This window comes from Centruroides sculpturatus, unplaced genomic scaffold (genome assembly GCF_000671375.1).
Source record: "Centruroides sculpturatus isolate CEXI.00-Female unplaced genomic scaffold, Cexi_2.0 scaffold516, whole genome shotgun sequence".
Classification (NCBI taxonomy): domain Eukaryota; kingdom Metazoa; phylum Arthropoda; class Arachnida; order Scorpiones; family Buthidae; genus Centruroides; species Centruroides sculpturatus.
Genome location: NW_019384788.1, coordinates 519,784 through 536,546, shown reverse-complemented (window position 1 = coordinate 536,546; position 16,763 = coordinate 519,784). Strand labels below are relative to the sequence as shown.

Below are 16,763 nucleotides of genomic sequence, written 5' to 3'. Positions count from 1 at the left end.
TATTAATTAATATATTTGAATAATTTTTAAATTTATTTTATTTAATTTATTATTTTGAGTATTAAAATTATATAAGTTCTTAAAATTGTTTCTAACCACACCTATTTTCTTAAATTATGGGATTTCTCTCAAGTTGGAAAATTTCTATTTTTAATATACATTATCAGCAGAAACAATAAATTTCCTTATTAATTTTTTTATATTTTCAGAGGAAAATATCTTAAAGTTTAAAAATAATTCAATGAAATTCTCCTAGGAGATGTTTTTTAATTGTTAAGAAAGGAAGAATAAAGGAAATTCGTAAAAATGTCTTTTAAATAATTATTTTTATGTAAAATAAATTTATTTTTTAAGCTCTTAGATCTTTATTTCGTGTCACAGTAAAATATTTAGTCTAAACATTTAGAATTTAACTTAGTTTTTTTTAATGTAGTATGAATATTATGGACAACACTATTGACAACTCAAATAATTCTTCTACGATGAATTGAATATCTAAATATTTAATTTGATTAATAAAATAACTTCTACTTAAAACAAGTATAAGTTATTTTAATCAGTAAACTAATTATATTATTCCTTTAATTTTAAAACGATAATTTAGGAGTTTAAAAATCTTGACATTGAATAAGGTTATCAACTGATATTTGCTCATCCTCTCGAATTTTCAAATAAAACATTTTTCAAGATTAATTTTTCATTTTACTGATCAAAAACAAGAAGAAATATCTTTCTTCTGAGACATTTTTCTAACCGTTAAAGACATAAAATACATTTTTAATGATTGAATAAATGACTTTCTAAACATTAATCATTTTTTTTAATTTGCTAATTATTAATGGAATAATTAAAACAATTTAACATTATTTCTTACGTCAAAGTTTAGTCCAAAAATCTGTTTTCTTAATTTGAACCCGTATCAAAATTCCTGTAAATGACTTAATTTCTTTTTAAATTACGCATTTTTTTTTGTTGAATAGTAAACGTCGCAAGTTTTATGATTATTTAATTATTTTATTTCTATTTATTTTCACGTCCGGTTTTTTTTCGTTTAATTTAGATTATCCCGAGAAATTCCCTGACATTTACACCTACAATCATCCTGTAATTGATGTCATTTTAATTTCGTTTTAATAACTTTAGTAATTATTTAAACGCCACTATTAATTTTTAATGTCATGTTTTAACGAAATACCAAAGAAATAATTATAAAGAAATAAAATTTCCAGTAATTTCGTTCAATATAATTTAAAACTTTTGACAATTCACCATTTTCTTCGAAGTTAAAATATATATAAATACACAACAAAAAGAATTTCTTTCTAAAGTACTTACATAATGAGATTCGATATTAAATTTCTTCAAATGTCTAAAAATATTAATAAAAAATGAGCAAATATTTCTTACAGATTTTACATTTTTCCTTTATTTATTTACTTATTTTTTTCTTTATTTAATGACTCTGAAAACTGATATACACTAAACATAAATCGTTACTAAATAAAATTATCACTAGAAGCAAGGACCGGTGCTACCGTATGGGCAAACTGGGCAAATGCCCAGTTTGGCCATACATTTATACAAATGCCCATAAATTGATACAAAATTTCAGGCGTATTATTTTTAAAAATGTTTATATTTATATTAAACGGCGCAAGGCACTACATAAAATTCTTTAATTTTATGTAGTGGGATAAGGGTGTTAAATGCATGCCTTGGCCAGGGCAACATGCATTTGACGCCAAAATCTAGCGCCAGCTTTGTTGGAAGCATTTTAAACGAATTATATCTACTTATTATTATCCAAAAAAAAAACGTCTTAAATGTTTTTTGTTTATTTTTATACAATTTTTATTTCTTACGTCTATTGCATGGATATATTGCATATTGCATGGATTTCTATATATTTATACAATGACGTCGTAAAACAATGCTGTGACGAAACGATGACGTTATCTATGTTTACGTCACTTAAGTTTATAAATTAACGTAGTTTACCGTATATTGCGTTATTACGTCGAGACCCAAGACGATGACGACGGCCGCCGACCGAATACTTTCAATATACCTTTAGTAAAATGCTTACAAAAAGTTTTAATTGGAATAAATTTGAGCTTTTGTTATTCTGAATAATATTTTGAATAAAACTCATTCGTTTCGATATAATTTTTATCCTTATAAGCATAAAATTTAGCTATAAAAATAAAATAGCTCCATGGAAAACTCCGTGAACTTTGACCTTATCGAACCGGAAGTTTTGCCAACATCTCAGTGATAACGACACATGCTTAAGTTTAAAATTTGAGCTTTCTAGACTTAGTAGTTTTTTCTGTACGAGCGTCTGCATTACCGGAAAAAAATTCATCGTTTTTAGCGATTTTTGCACTTTTCGATTGCTTATATTTCGGCAACTCCTTTATAGATAACTCTGAAAATTTTAACATTACCTAAGAAAACAGTTATCTTTCGAACGAAATATTCAGAATTACTATAGGTCTTTGGGGGGCGAAGAAACCGGCCTTTGAAAATCGTAAACTCTGATTCCTGTATATATATAATCAGTGAGTGACTTTTTACTTGGCGTGGAGTCATTTCCGCGACGCTCGATAACTTAACTTAACACATTTCTTTTTGAAACTCTAATTTTTTATAGATAAAAATATTTGCTATTACCAAACATTTCTTCATAATATTTATTATTTACTTGAAAATAAAATAATTGATAACTAATATATTATATTTAAAATATTACTAAATACAAAATAACAAATATACTTTATATACATATATATATATATAATAAAAATTTATAAGGTTATTAATTGTTTTAATTCCTATCAAAATAATGTAATTCTTAACGAGCAATTATTTATTGTGACATCATCACAATGCCGGGCTGCAATTTTTAATCATATTTTTAATTTATTTAATTTAACATATATGCTCTCCACCTCAAATTAGTAGCACCTTGCCCCTGTACTGTACATCATAATTTTCCTTTAACAATAAAGTCGTGCCAATCATCTATTAATTGCTTTCAGGGGAAGTTTTGAATTAAAATAACGTGACTTCCGGTTTGCATCGGTAGTTCTTATATAGTTATGGGGTCTCCTGCCCCTAAGGTTTCCATATTTGTTCTCGTCTTCAATCTATCTAACTCCTTTCTCGAGATCACGGAAAGACAGACAGATAGACAGACAGGACAACGGTGGAAATTTATAGGTCTACAATTTTTCAGATTGCAGCCCAAAAATATAGAATATAACTTTAATATTATTTCAGGTTTTAATTAAATATTACTGGTATATTGAGTATACGGATCAGACTGCGTCATAATTAGAATGCTTAAAATGTTAATTAAATGTAAATAAATCTTACCTATTTTTTTACAATACTTAATAGAAGTATTGGTTTAGTTCCGATTACAAATGAAATGTCAATTCGCAATGTAATTGTTTCATTTTATGTATTCAATGTAGGACTTACACACGAGGTTTTGGGGAATTAAAAAAGATAAATAAAATTAAAACGGTATATTACATATAACTTGAATTGCCATTACCTTTAAATCTTCTGATTTACATAAAATTACTAATAGAAATTATTGGGAGTGATTTAACTATTTAAAAAATATTACTCTCCCCACCTCTTCAATATATAAAGATCTTTGTGACTAATTTCCATGAAAATTTTAATTAATAATCCAAAAAATATTTATGTCAAAGAATTTCATTAAAAAATAGTTCTTTAAAGAAAGAGAAAATTAAGAAAAGTTAGAACTTAATTGGTTTTTATTCTATCAAAAAATTTATTAAAAATCTTTTAAAAAGTTTATATCGGGAGTGGGGGTGATTTTTGAAAAAATTTTCGAAACAAATACGTTTATTTTTGATAAACTAAATATTTGTACGAGTAAGAACAATTTTATAACCTGGAAGCTTTTTGAGATATAACCTCCATTTTCTTAATATCTCCCGAACTAATTGTCCGATTCTCCGAAAAATTTTAGAAATATTTCCCCCCTAATATGCAAACCACCGTGCAAAATTTTAGAATTTTTCGACAAAAAGCACGGGAGTTATTAAGCTTCAAAATGGATGAACAAAATCGTGCTCACACACACTAACATCCATACATACAGAAAACCCACCTAACTCTTTTTGCATTTTTTGCTTTAATTTTAGATATAAATACGATTAAACAATTTTCGTTTTTATTGATACTTATGCATTTTACTCATTATTATTTCGCTGACGATAGAATTTCGTTCTTTGAATAATAATTGATTTAATGATGGCCGTCACTTTTTCAGTTGTGTTAAATGTTATCACACTAAAAATAAAGTATTTTTTCTCTAATTATAGCCTTCACGAATCATTAAAGAAAGGTTGCATGATGTCTGTGACGTTTAGGAATGGTTTCTCATAGGTTTAATTAGTTCATTAAATTAAATAATGTTAATTACTACATTTAAAGCATTTACACATTACATATTTTTGTTTTTAACAAAAGCTAATTAAATTTATCGAATATTGCAACGTCGCAAGTTTTATGATTATTTAATTATTTTATTTCTATTTATTTTCACGTCCGGTTTTTTTTCGTTTAATTTAGATTATCCCGAGAAATTCCCTGACATTTACACCTACAATCATCCTGTAATTGATGTCATTTTAATTTCGTTTTAATAACTTTAGTAATTATTTAAACGCCACTATTAATTTTTAATGTCATGTTTTAACGAAATACCAAAGAAATAATTATAAAGAAATAAAATTTCCAGTAATTTCGTTCAATATAATTTAAAACTTTTGACAATTCACCATTTTCTTCGAAGTTAAAATATATATAAACACACAACAAAAAGAATTTCTTTCTAAAGTACTTACATAATGAGATTCGATATTAAATTTCTTCAAATGTCTAAAAATATTAATAAAAAATGAGCAAATATTTCTTACAGATTTTACATTTTTCCTTTATTTATTTACTTATTTTTTTCTTTATTTAATGACTCTGAAAACTGATATACACTAAACATAAATCGTTACTAAATAAAATTATCACTAGAAGCAAGGACCGGTGCTACCGTATGGGCAAACTGGGCAAATGCCCAGTTTGGCCATACATTTATACAAATGCCCATAAATTGATACAAAATTTCAGGCGTATTATTTTTAAAAATGTTTATATTTATATTAAACGGCGCAAGGCACTACATAAAATTCTTTAATTTTATGTAGTGGGATAAGGGTGTTAAATGCATGCCTTGGCCAGGGCAACATGCATTTGACGCCAAAATCTAGCGCCAGCTTTGTTGGAAGCATTTTAAACGAATTATATCTACTTATTATTATCCAAAAAAAAAACGTCTTAAATGTTTTTTGTTTATTTTTATACAATTTTTATTTCTTACGTCTATTGCATGGATATATTGCATATTGCATGGATTTCTATATATTTATACAATGACGTCGTAAAACAATGCTGTGACGAAACGATGACGTTATCTATGTTTACGTCACTTAAGTTTATAAATTAACGTAGTTTACCGTATATTGCGTTATTACGTCGAGACCCAAGACGATGACGACGGCCGCCGACCGAATACTTTCAATATACCTTTAGTAAAATGCTTACAAAAAGTTTTAATTGGAATAAATTTGAGCTTTTGTTATTCTGAATAATATTTTGAATAAAACTCATTCGTTTCGATATAATTTTTATCCTTATAAGCATAAAATTTAGCTATAAAAATAAAATAGCTCCATGGAAAACTCCGTGAACTTTGACCTTATCGAACCGGAAGTTTTGCCAACATCTCAGTGATAACGACACATGCTTAAGTTTAAAATTTGAGCTTTCTAGACTTAGTAGTTTTTTCTGTACGAGCGTCTGCATTACCGGAAAAAAATTCATCGTTTTTAGCGATTTTTGCACTTTTCGATTGCTTATATTTCGGCAACTCCTTTATAGATAACTCTGAAAATTTTAACATTACCTAAGAAAACAGTTATCTTTCGAACGAAATATTCAGAATTACTATAGGTCTTTGGGGGGCGAAGAAACCGGCCTTTGAAAATCGTAAACTCTGATTCCTGTATATATATAATCAGTGAGTGACTTTTTACTTGGCGTGGAGTCATTTCCGCGACGCTCGATAACTTAACTTAACACATTTCTTTTTGAAACTCTAATTTTTTATAGATAAAAATATTTGCTATTACCAAACATTTCTTCATAATATTTATTATTTACTTGAAAATAAAATAATTGATAACTAATATATTATATTTAAAATATTACTAAATACAAAATAACAAATATACTTTATATACATATATATATATATAATAAAAATTTATAAGGTTATTAATTGTTTTAATTCCTATCAAAATAATGTAATTCTTAACGAGCAATTATTTATTGTGACATCATCACAATGCCGGGCTGCAATTTTTAATCATATTTTTAATTTATTTAATTTAACATATATGCTCTCCACCTCAAATTAGTAGCACCTTGCCCCTGTACTGTACATCATAATTTTCCTTTAACAATAAAGTCGTGCCAATCATCTATTAATTGCTTTCAGGGGAAGTTTTGAATTAAAATAACGTGACTTCCGGTTTGCATCGGTAGTTCTTATATAGTTATGGGGTCTCCTGCCCCTAAGGTTTCCATATTTGTTCTCGTCTTCAATCTATCTAACTCCTTTCTCGAGATCACGGAAAGACAGACAGATAGACAGACAGGACAACGGTGGAAATTTATAGGTCTACAATTTTTCAGATTGCAGCCCAAAAATATAGAATATAACTTTAATATTATTTCAGGTTTTAATTAAATATTACTGGTATATTGAGTATACGGATCAGACTGCGTCATAATTAGAATGCTTAAAATGTTAATTAAATGTAAATAAATCTTACCTATTTTTTTACAATACTTAATAGAAGTATTGGTTTAGTTCCGATTACAAATGAAATGTCAATTCGCAATGTAATTGTTTCATTTTATGTATTCAATGTAGGACTTACACACGAGGTTTTGGGGAATTAAAAAAGATAAATAAAATTAAAACGGTATATTACATATAACTTGAATTGCCATTACCTTTAAATNACGTAACTCTATTCATATGCTGAAATTTTCTTCTTCTCTTAACAGACAAATTCAATCTTCTTGAAATTTTATATATAAATTCATTAACTTGCATCTCGTTGATTTTATATTATCATAAGGTTTATATAGCCTACAGAGTTATTTTTATTCATAAATTCACTTTTCATTAAATAAACCTATTACGTTGATTAAATTTTTAATGCTTAATAAAATCTGCAAATTTTTATGCTAAATTTTAATGCACTTGTTTTATTTATAGACCTATTCTCAGGTAATTTTATAATGTAATTTTACAACAGCATTAACATAACTTCTATCGATTTGATCTTTATTTTTTACTGCTTTTTAAACTAAAGTAGAGATTTTAAATATTTAAAATTATATTTGACAATATCATCGAATTATTTATTAAGATTCCATATAATAATCTCCCAATTTTTTAAACAACTTAAGAAAGTTAGTTTTAATATTTGTAACTTTATGTTAGTAATTTAAGTACCTCTTTTCAACTCTGTTTAGAAAGATTTAGCAGTCCAAAAGCCACCGAGTCTAGTATGGTAACATTTCAGAACACCTCCGTAAAAAAAGGAGGAAAAAATTAGTACCAAAACTCACCACTGTGGCATTTTTGAAGCTGAAGGTAACAAGTATTTTATTTGTACTCTCATTATATACACACCTGAGCGATTCAGGGGATTCTACTGCTTTAATGTGGTCTCCATTCTGAAGATGTAAAACCTGAAGGCGACGCTCGGTATTTTCAATGGTTCCTTTGTTATGCTTTTCACTTGCAGTGTGAAATCGCTTTTCAAGACGTCTAAACTAACCACTTTTTAAGGTCCACATAAATCAAACTGCCTTTTCGTTGTTTGCAGCGCCAACAGTGCCATAGTGGCGCATTTTGGTACTAAGATTTTTTAACGGAAATATCTTCTGCACGTTCTGAAATGTCCCCATACCAAATTTAGTTGCATTTGGAATGCTAAGTATCTCTGTAGACAGTGCCGTAACTAGATAGGTGCAACAGGTGCACCCGCACAGGGCCTACTTGAAAGAGGGGCCCAAAATGCATGTATTTGTTTTATTACTTTCCCAAACCTAATTAATTAAGGGGCCTAAATACAAATTCTGCACAGGGCACAGGAATGGCTAGTTACGGCACTGTCTGTAGATATCGTTGAATTGAGTACTTTAATTATGATCAGCCAGTATTGCAAAGTGAATGCACGATTCGTTTCAAAAAGCTTTACTTACAAGTTAGAAAACACTGATTCATTTTCTGACACTACATTAATATTCAATATAACATTTATCTTCGCATATTAAATTTTCTAGTTAACTAGTTCGTCGAATAATTTGCATTTTGCTTCGCAACGTTTTCATTATTTCAAAATTACTTTTTAAGGTAAGTTTAAATAAACCAGCAACGAATTGCTCAACTTTCCCGGCAACATTTAAAATTTTGGTTGTGCCATCTGTTATCAAAAATTTATTAAAAATCTTTTAAAAAGTTTATATCGGGAGTGGGGGTGATTTTTGAAAAAATTTTCGAAACAAATACGTTTATTTTTGATAAACTAAATATTTGTACGAGTAAGAACAATTTTATAACCTGGAAGCTTTTTGAGATATAACCTCCATTTTCTTAATATCTCCCGAACTAATAGTCCGATTCTCCGAAAAATTTTAGAAATATTTCCCCCCTAATATGCAAACCACCGTGCAAAATTTTAGAATTTTTCGACAAAAAGCACGGGAGTTATTAAGCTTCAAAATGGATGAACAAAATCGTGCTCACACACACTAACATCCATACATACAGAAAACCCACCTAACTCTTTTTGCATTTTTTGCTTTAATTTTAGATATAAATACGATTAAACAATTTTCGTTTTTATTGATACTTATGCATTTTACTCATTATTATTTCGCTGACGATAGAATTTCGTTCTTTGAATAATAATTGATTTAATGATGGCCGTCACTTTTTCAGTTGTGTTAAATGTTATCACACTAAAAATAAAGTATTTTTTCTCTAATTATAGCCTTCACGAATCATTAAAGAAAGGTTGCATGATGTCTGTGACGTTTAGGAATGGTTTCTCATAGGTTTAATTAGTTCATTAAATTAAATAATGTTAATTACTACATTTAAAGCATTTACACATTACATATTTTTGTTTTTAACAAAAGCTAATTAAATTTATCGAATATTGCAGAATTAATATAAAATTTTATTTTATATGAATATTAAATTTTTTTTTTTGGATTTCCGTCGGATGAATAAATTATTTTTTCACAAATTAAAGACAAAATCGCTCTAAAAATATATTTCAGACGATCACCGTTTTTACAGTGTTCTAGAACAAATTATAGACAGCTGGACCTTCCTTTTTAGGCTACACAACTGCCTATATTTAAAAAAGTTCCTTAAAAAACATAAAAAACCAATAAAGATTAAAATTTTTTTTTTCTTCTTTAAAATTGGAATGGTAAATCTTACGACGTCTTGTTAGTTCATCCTTGTCCATTTGGGTTTCTGGCTTTTTTTATCTACTGAGGATTAGCGCTGACAAATGTAGATTACGCCAAGATAGCCCTCTGGTGACGAATTTTAACACTATAATTTATTGTAACTTTAACACGTGATTCACTATGTAAAAATGGTGATCGTCTGAAATATATTTTTAGAGCGACTTTGTCTTTAATTTGTGGATGAATGTTAATGTTGAAAATATGAATAGATTTTAGATTGAGTTATAGATTAAAGAATTAAAGATGAAAAGATTTTAGTTATATGAAATGTTTGCAAAATTATATTATTTTTAGTGTACTTGCTATAAATTATTCTATGCTCTTCTATGCTTATAAATTATTCTATACCCTTCTGAATAAGAAGATTTAAAATGAAGAAAAACAAGAAGATTTTTTTTATGTTTTTACAAAATCATTTTTTTTATAAATCATTTATGCTACCAGTCCCACGCGCGCCATGTCTTCTATAATAGACAAAATGCAGTGTCAATGCCGTGATTCACCCATTGACAAATTGATCAATCTGTCAGTATTTCCTAACAATAACTCAGCAGATTTTTTTCCATTCACAATCAGGGCTGTCGCAAACTTGTATAGGACATTAAAAAATTTGTTTTTTTGAACGAAAAAAAATACGCAGAACGTATCTTTATAATAAAAATTAGTTCTAAAGATTTTGTTTTCTGTTATTAAAATAACTATTAATTTATAAGAGAAGAATCACTAAGATCCCCAAGTTTTTCCGAGCTGTAGGAGAAATCTCTAGTTCCACTCCCCTCTCTACTTTTAATTACGTCAACGGTAAAAAAAGAAAAAAAAATTGAATGAGAAAAACATTTCGAAATTGATCCGGAAGTTAGAAATATCAAACATTTTAGTATTTGAGTTACGATTAACAATGGCATTATAGCGCAGCGAATTTGAATTAGGGGGACCTATGTACAGTGTTGACTTCAAACATTTTTTTCGAGGGAATTTTTTGGGGAAAATATTTTCTTATAAAAGATTAGTTTGGAGCCCCTGTTGGTGGGGTCCCAGACAATTGCCCTTTTTGCCCATAGGATAACGTGCAACTGATAATCAGGAGGTTTTTTTTTGTCGTCAATAGACTAATTTATAGACTAGTTAATATTTAATTCGAATAATAAACAGAATAAGCCAAACTTCCTGCGCAAACAGACCGCTATAGTTTAAATGCTATCGTCCCACGTCATTACTAAACAGCCTTTTTATTGGCCTAATTTTTTACCGTTTCGCTTTCCGCAAAAGTTCTATCAACTTGGCTTCTACGGTAAAGTGACGTCACCTTACGTTTCCGTCGTCCATTTCGCATGCGAGTACTAGGCTTTACTTTTTATCCTTCGCATACTGCAGATTATTTTTTCGATATTGTCTTTTTAAATCTATGGTCTTACGCCATCGATATGTAAAAGCTTGCGTATCTTTCTTGATGATGATTTCTTTGTAGTTCTCAAATTTCTTGCTAAGAGACAATACGGTATCTTTAGAAGAACCATAAAGATACCAATCGGGAAGAGCAAGATCTGAGCGATAAGATGGAGGAAACAGGACCAGTTTACTGAAATTTCGCCACGGCCCTCTCGGGCACGCGTTATGTGTGGCCTTGCATTGTCCCGATAAAGAAGCATTTTTGTTATATCTTTGTTAAGACATGATATTCCTTTTTAACTTGTTTTTCAAATAATTTTTAGCCAGTTATTTACGTAGTTTTTTTTTCAGTCTCAATACAGACATCTGGGTTGGCTGGTTGACCACTTAGTTGTGGGTAGTCGTAATAGTTGTATTACTATGTTGAAAAGTTTAGAAAAGTAAAATATACTTCTGCAACTATTCGTTCTAAACGTTTACAGTTACAACACTTTACAAACTTCGTTTTATTTCCTTAAATCGTAACGAAACTTAATATTGTTGTTATACTAAAAATGAATTTCATCTTCTGATTATAGACTAAACACGAGATTAACCTCTGTATGGCGAAAATTCACGTATTTTTTGTAATAGAAATTTTTTTTTCTTCCATAATTCGATGCAAAGTATTAATCATAGAGTTCAGAAATATTATTACTATTCAAGTTTTCAAATACAGTTAAACCTGTGTGAACTGGAATCGCACGGTATCGAATATGTTTTCCGGTTTAGCAGGTTTCCGTTTTGAACAGATTCTGCTGTACTTAAAATTACTGTTTTTATAGTTGAAAGGAAATATTCTTAGTGTTAGTATAAGGGTATAGTGTTAGTACTGGGACAGTACAGAAAGTTTTTCATCTACAAATTGTATCCATTTCTCAATCATCCTTGATTTCAATACAAACTCGAATATCTAATTATTTTTTCAGTGTATAATCTATAAATTGTTCGTATTTGGAACAGTTTTATCATTAACGTATACGTTTTATTGGTCAATGCACTGAGTGGTATTTTATGCTGAATCGTCTTGTTTGTATTCACTTAATTCTAATGCAGCTTATGTCTTTTATTTTCTGAGACAGTTTATTTGTAATACAGGTTTGACAAGAATAGAAATTTATATTGTCTGGTTTATTCTTGATGAATAATTTTTAAAATTTCTCCATTTCCGTGTTTGTAGTATTTACTTTACAAACAAACAGTTGCGGTATTGTATTAATTGTGTTATTATTTCTGAAATGAAATTTAATGAAATTTTAAACCTTATTGTTAAATAAATACGGAATAAATAGGTTAATGTAGTCTTAGAATTATGATTTATTTATTTTCAAATAATCTAATTAATTAAAAACGATTTTTTACACCTAATTTGCTAAACTTAATAGTAATTATTATTATTAAAAATATTTAAAAATAGTTGCGTATGCCCCGGTTGCTCGGGCTTTTAAACGGGTGGGAGATTGGTGAGGTTGAATTGGGAGAGGGTGATAAAAATAATAGTCTTATTCGTTAGTAACTAAAATGTACATTTATTGATCTCAGTATTTACAATAATGAAACTGCAAACACTAAAAATTACTCAGGCTAAAATTAACAGGGGGTGAGACTTGACATGTTCGTCCCATAGACTTAACATTGTATTTTTGTCAGTTCACCACGTCTGGACCATTGCATCTATCTCAAATATCGCTTCAGCGGCTTCGTCTACACTCTACAGGATAAGAGCTTTAATTTGATATCTAAACCATATTTTAAACTCCGGTCGTTTACTTAAACTAAGTCGAACAACTCTTTTATCATTTTTACAAACATGAAATTTAATAATTGCAAAAATTTTTAAATTTAAATTAAATTTCATATTATTTTAAAAAAGGATCTGAAATAGCCGCCATTTAGAGATGGCGTTATTGTAGGTTCGGCTGTATTTAAACAGTTTATACAATTTTATTTCATAATAAAATGTTAACACTGTATAGTATACATGTGTTCTCATTTCATCTCTGATATTCCTGTAGCCAAATATTTCTTTATGCAAATCACACTTAATTCTTTCTCGATTCGTTCTGCAAGAGAAAACTTGTCCATTCTCTGCCAATCAAGATTTCAGCAGCATCTTCCAAACATTCATGGGCTACATTAGTTTAGAAAATAAACAATACTATTGTGTAAATATCACGATATTTAAACAGCATTGAAAGAAAATTAAAAACATATCTTGAAATTCCTATTCTAAAAATATATTTAATACCGATTTTATAACATTATCGATAGAAACACAAATAATTTTGTACTTTATAATATTAACTTAAATATCGTAACATATTTGTTTTTATTGAATATTTTGATTTATTGTTATTTTGTATCGTTTTACATTATGTATTCTCTCTTTCTGCAGTAATTATCTTATAAATTTATTATTTCATTCTATATAAGAAGGATGACCAAACCTTCTTACGATATGACTCTATAAGAAATACACGAGAGCCGCATCCCTATTGGAGAGTCGTGTTATAGTTAAAATACTATAGTTATCAGTATTCTATAATAAATATCATTGTTATTTTACTTTATTAATACATAACTGACTGATTGACTAGGCAAAAATTTAATTCCTTTGACTTTGTGAATGTATTCTAAACTTTCAGTTGAGAATTACACTTACAACCTCTGTATATATTACACTACGCAATAGTCATACGATATTTTTGTAGGTTTTCTAAGTGTAGTAATATATATCAAGATTATAAAAAGAAATTGTATAAATATATGGCAGCCACAATAATGGTTTAGAAGAACAGAGTGCGGCTGGCAAGCTGCAGTTTGGCTTACTGTGGCTATATGATAATAATGATAATAACCATATTATTTATTCCTATGATTAAATCTAAGTAATTCAAAAAAGAAATGTCATACCACTTGCTCATACAAGCAAAAAAAATATTGTAATAATAAATATATGTGTTTATCACTTAAAATGCCATTTGACTTATACATTACAGTATAAAGTTCATTTTCGTTTTTTCCTCTGACTTTTCAAATTGTTTAAAATATTTATACAAATTTTAATATATATATATACATAAATAAAATCTAAATGTATATGCGTAATAATTATTATTTTAATTATGAAAAACCATTATAAAAATAATTCTTCTCTCATATTTTGATTCTAATTTTAGGAGGAAGTAAACCTCGAGTTTCAACTCCATTAGTAATCAGTAAGATAAGACAGTATAAAGCCGAAAATAGCGCCCTATTCGCATGGGAAATCAGAGAACGTCTCCTGTATGAAGGAGTATGTCCTACAGATTCCGTTCCTAGTGTATCTTCCATTAACAGGATACTTCGAAGGTCTTTCAGGAGTTCTCCTGATAATTCTGTACAAAATGAACATGGAAAAATTATTAAGACTGAACCTTCGCGAAGAACATTCCTGATTAAAGATATATTAGATTTACCTTCATCGCCTAAAAAAGAATCGAAGTAGATAAGATAAACGTAAAATTATGTAACTTATGTTGATTAAATCTATGATGTTGTAGAATTATATTATTTATTAGACAAGTGATTATCATTTTGAAGTAATATTTTGTTGTTTANGTTAACCTCTTCATCCATTTTATAGATGATAAATTAATAGAAAAACCGTGCTTTTCATCATCTGACAGAGAATTAAACAGAAAATAGAGGAAAATCAAGCGTTTTATTCCTTTAGTACAGGATAAATTAATAGAAAATCATGCTCATCATCATCTAACTCAGCATTAAGCAAGGAAAGTTAACCTCTTCATCCATTTTATAGATGATAAATTAATAGAAAAACCGTGCTTTTCATCATCTGACAGAGAATTAAACAGAAAATAGAGGAAAATCAAGCGTTTTATTCCTTTAGTACAGGATAAATTAATAGAAAATCATGCTCATCATCATCTAACTCAGCATTAAGCAAGGAAAGTTAACCTCTTCATCCATTTTATAGATGATAAATTAATAGAAAAACCGTGCTTTTCATCATCTGACAGAGAATTAAACAGAAAATAGAGGAAAATCAAGCGTTTTATTCCTTTAGTACAGGATAAATTAATAGAAAATCATGCTCATCATCATCTAACTCAGCATTAAGCAAGGAAAGTTAACCTCTTCATCCATTTTATAGATGATAAATTAATAGAAAAACCGTGCTTTTCATCATCTGACAGAGAATTAAACAGAAAATAGAGGAAAATCAAGCGTTTTATTCCTTTAGTACAGGATAAATTAATAGAAAATCATGCTCATCATCATCTAACTCAGCATTAAGCAAGGAAAGTTAACCTCTTCATCCATTTTATAGATGATAAATTAATAGAAAAACCGTGCTTTTCATCATCTGACAGAGAATTAAACAGAAAATAGAGGAAAATCAAGCGTTTTATTCCTTTAGTACAGGATAAATTAATAGAAAATCATGCTCATCATCATCTAACTCAGCATTAAGCAAGGAAAGTTAACCTCTTCATCCATTTTATAGATGATAAATTAATAGAAAAACCGTGCTTTTCATCATCTGACAGAGAATTAAACAGAAAATAGAGGAAAATCAAGCGTTTTATTCCTTTAGTACAGGATAAATTAATAGAAAATCATGCTCATCATCATCTAACTCAGCATTAAGCAAGGAAAGTTAACCTCTTCATCCATTTTATAGATGATAAATTAATAGAAAAACCGTGCTTTTCATCATCTGACAGAGAATTAAACAGAAAATAGAGGAAAATCAAGCTTTTTATTCCTTTAGTATAGGACAAATTAATAGAAAATCATGCTCATCATCTAACTCAGCATTAAGCAAGGAAAGTTAACCTCTTCATCCATTTTATAGATGATAAATTAACAGAAAAACCGTGCTTTTCATCATCCGACAGAGAATTAAACAGAAAATAGAGGAAAATCAAGCTTTTTATTCCTTTAGTATAGGATAAATTAATAGAAAATTATGCTCATAATCATGTAACTGAGCATTAAGCAAGGAAAGTTAACCTCTTCATCCATGTAACTGAGCATTAAGCTTTGTTTATTCTGATTCGTTTATCATCTATCAAATGGAGGATGAAGAGAATAATAATCCTCTTCATCCTCCATTTGATAGAGGATAAACGAATAGAAAAAAACTATGCTTTTTATCATCTGACAGCACTAAACAAAGAAAATCATCATTTTTATAAGAAGAAACGAGAGAAAAACAGCAGGAGTGTTTGTCTTCAACTTGTTACGATCGTACAGAAGATAAAATTACCCCCTTTCTGCGAACGGGAACAGGGCAGACGACACTCTCCCCCTCGCATTCTAGGAGCAAAGGAAATGCTTAGCCACCGTGCAAACAAACACCTTTTTTATCTCTTCATTTATCGTCCCCTCACCACTCAAACCCCCCCCCCCGAAATCATCCGATGACGATCGCGCGGGATCTAAGTTGGGATACGTTACTAGCCGAATAACGACTCGTTCGGCAATTCTTCTCCCCTCGACCCCGTTTACTCGCCGGTTTCTCACTCGAAATAACGCAGGGGGGAGGCCAGCGTGGCCGGAAACCTCCCTCGCCCTCCAGAAAATTCAAACCGGGCCCGGGCGGCCGGCGATTGGACAGGACGCGTCACGTGCCCGGAGACGTAATTCGAATTTACGTCGCCGCCAAT

The 16,763-nt window shown here is 29.2% G+C and overlaps 1 protein-coding gene across 1 annotated transcript in view; it reads left to right on the top strand.

The window, feature by feature from the left end:
- LOC111629284 (paired box protein Pax-5-like) overlaps nt 1-14,575 on the top strand; it is a 17,355-nt gene extending 2,780 nt beyond the window's left edge. The window contains exon 3 of the mRNA XM_023373165.1: nt 14,268-14,575. Coding sequence (XP_023228933.1) covers nt 14,268-14,575 — 308 coding nt within the window. The remainder of the gene's footprint in view (nt 1-14,267) is intronic.
- The last annotated feature ends 2,188 nt before the right edge of the window (nt 14,576-16,763 follow it).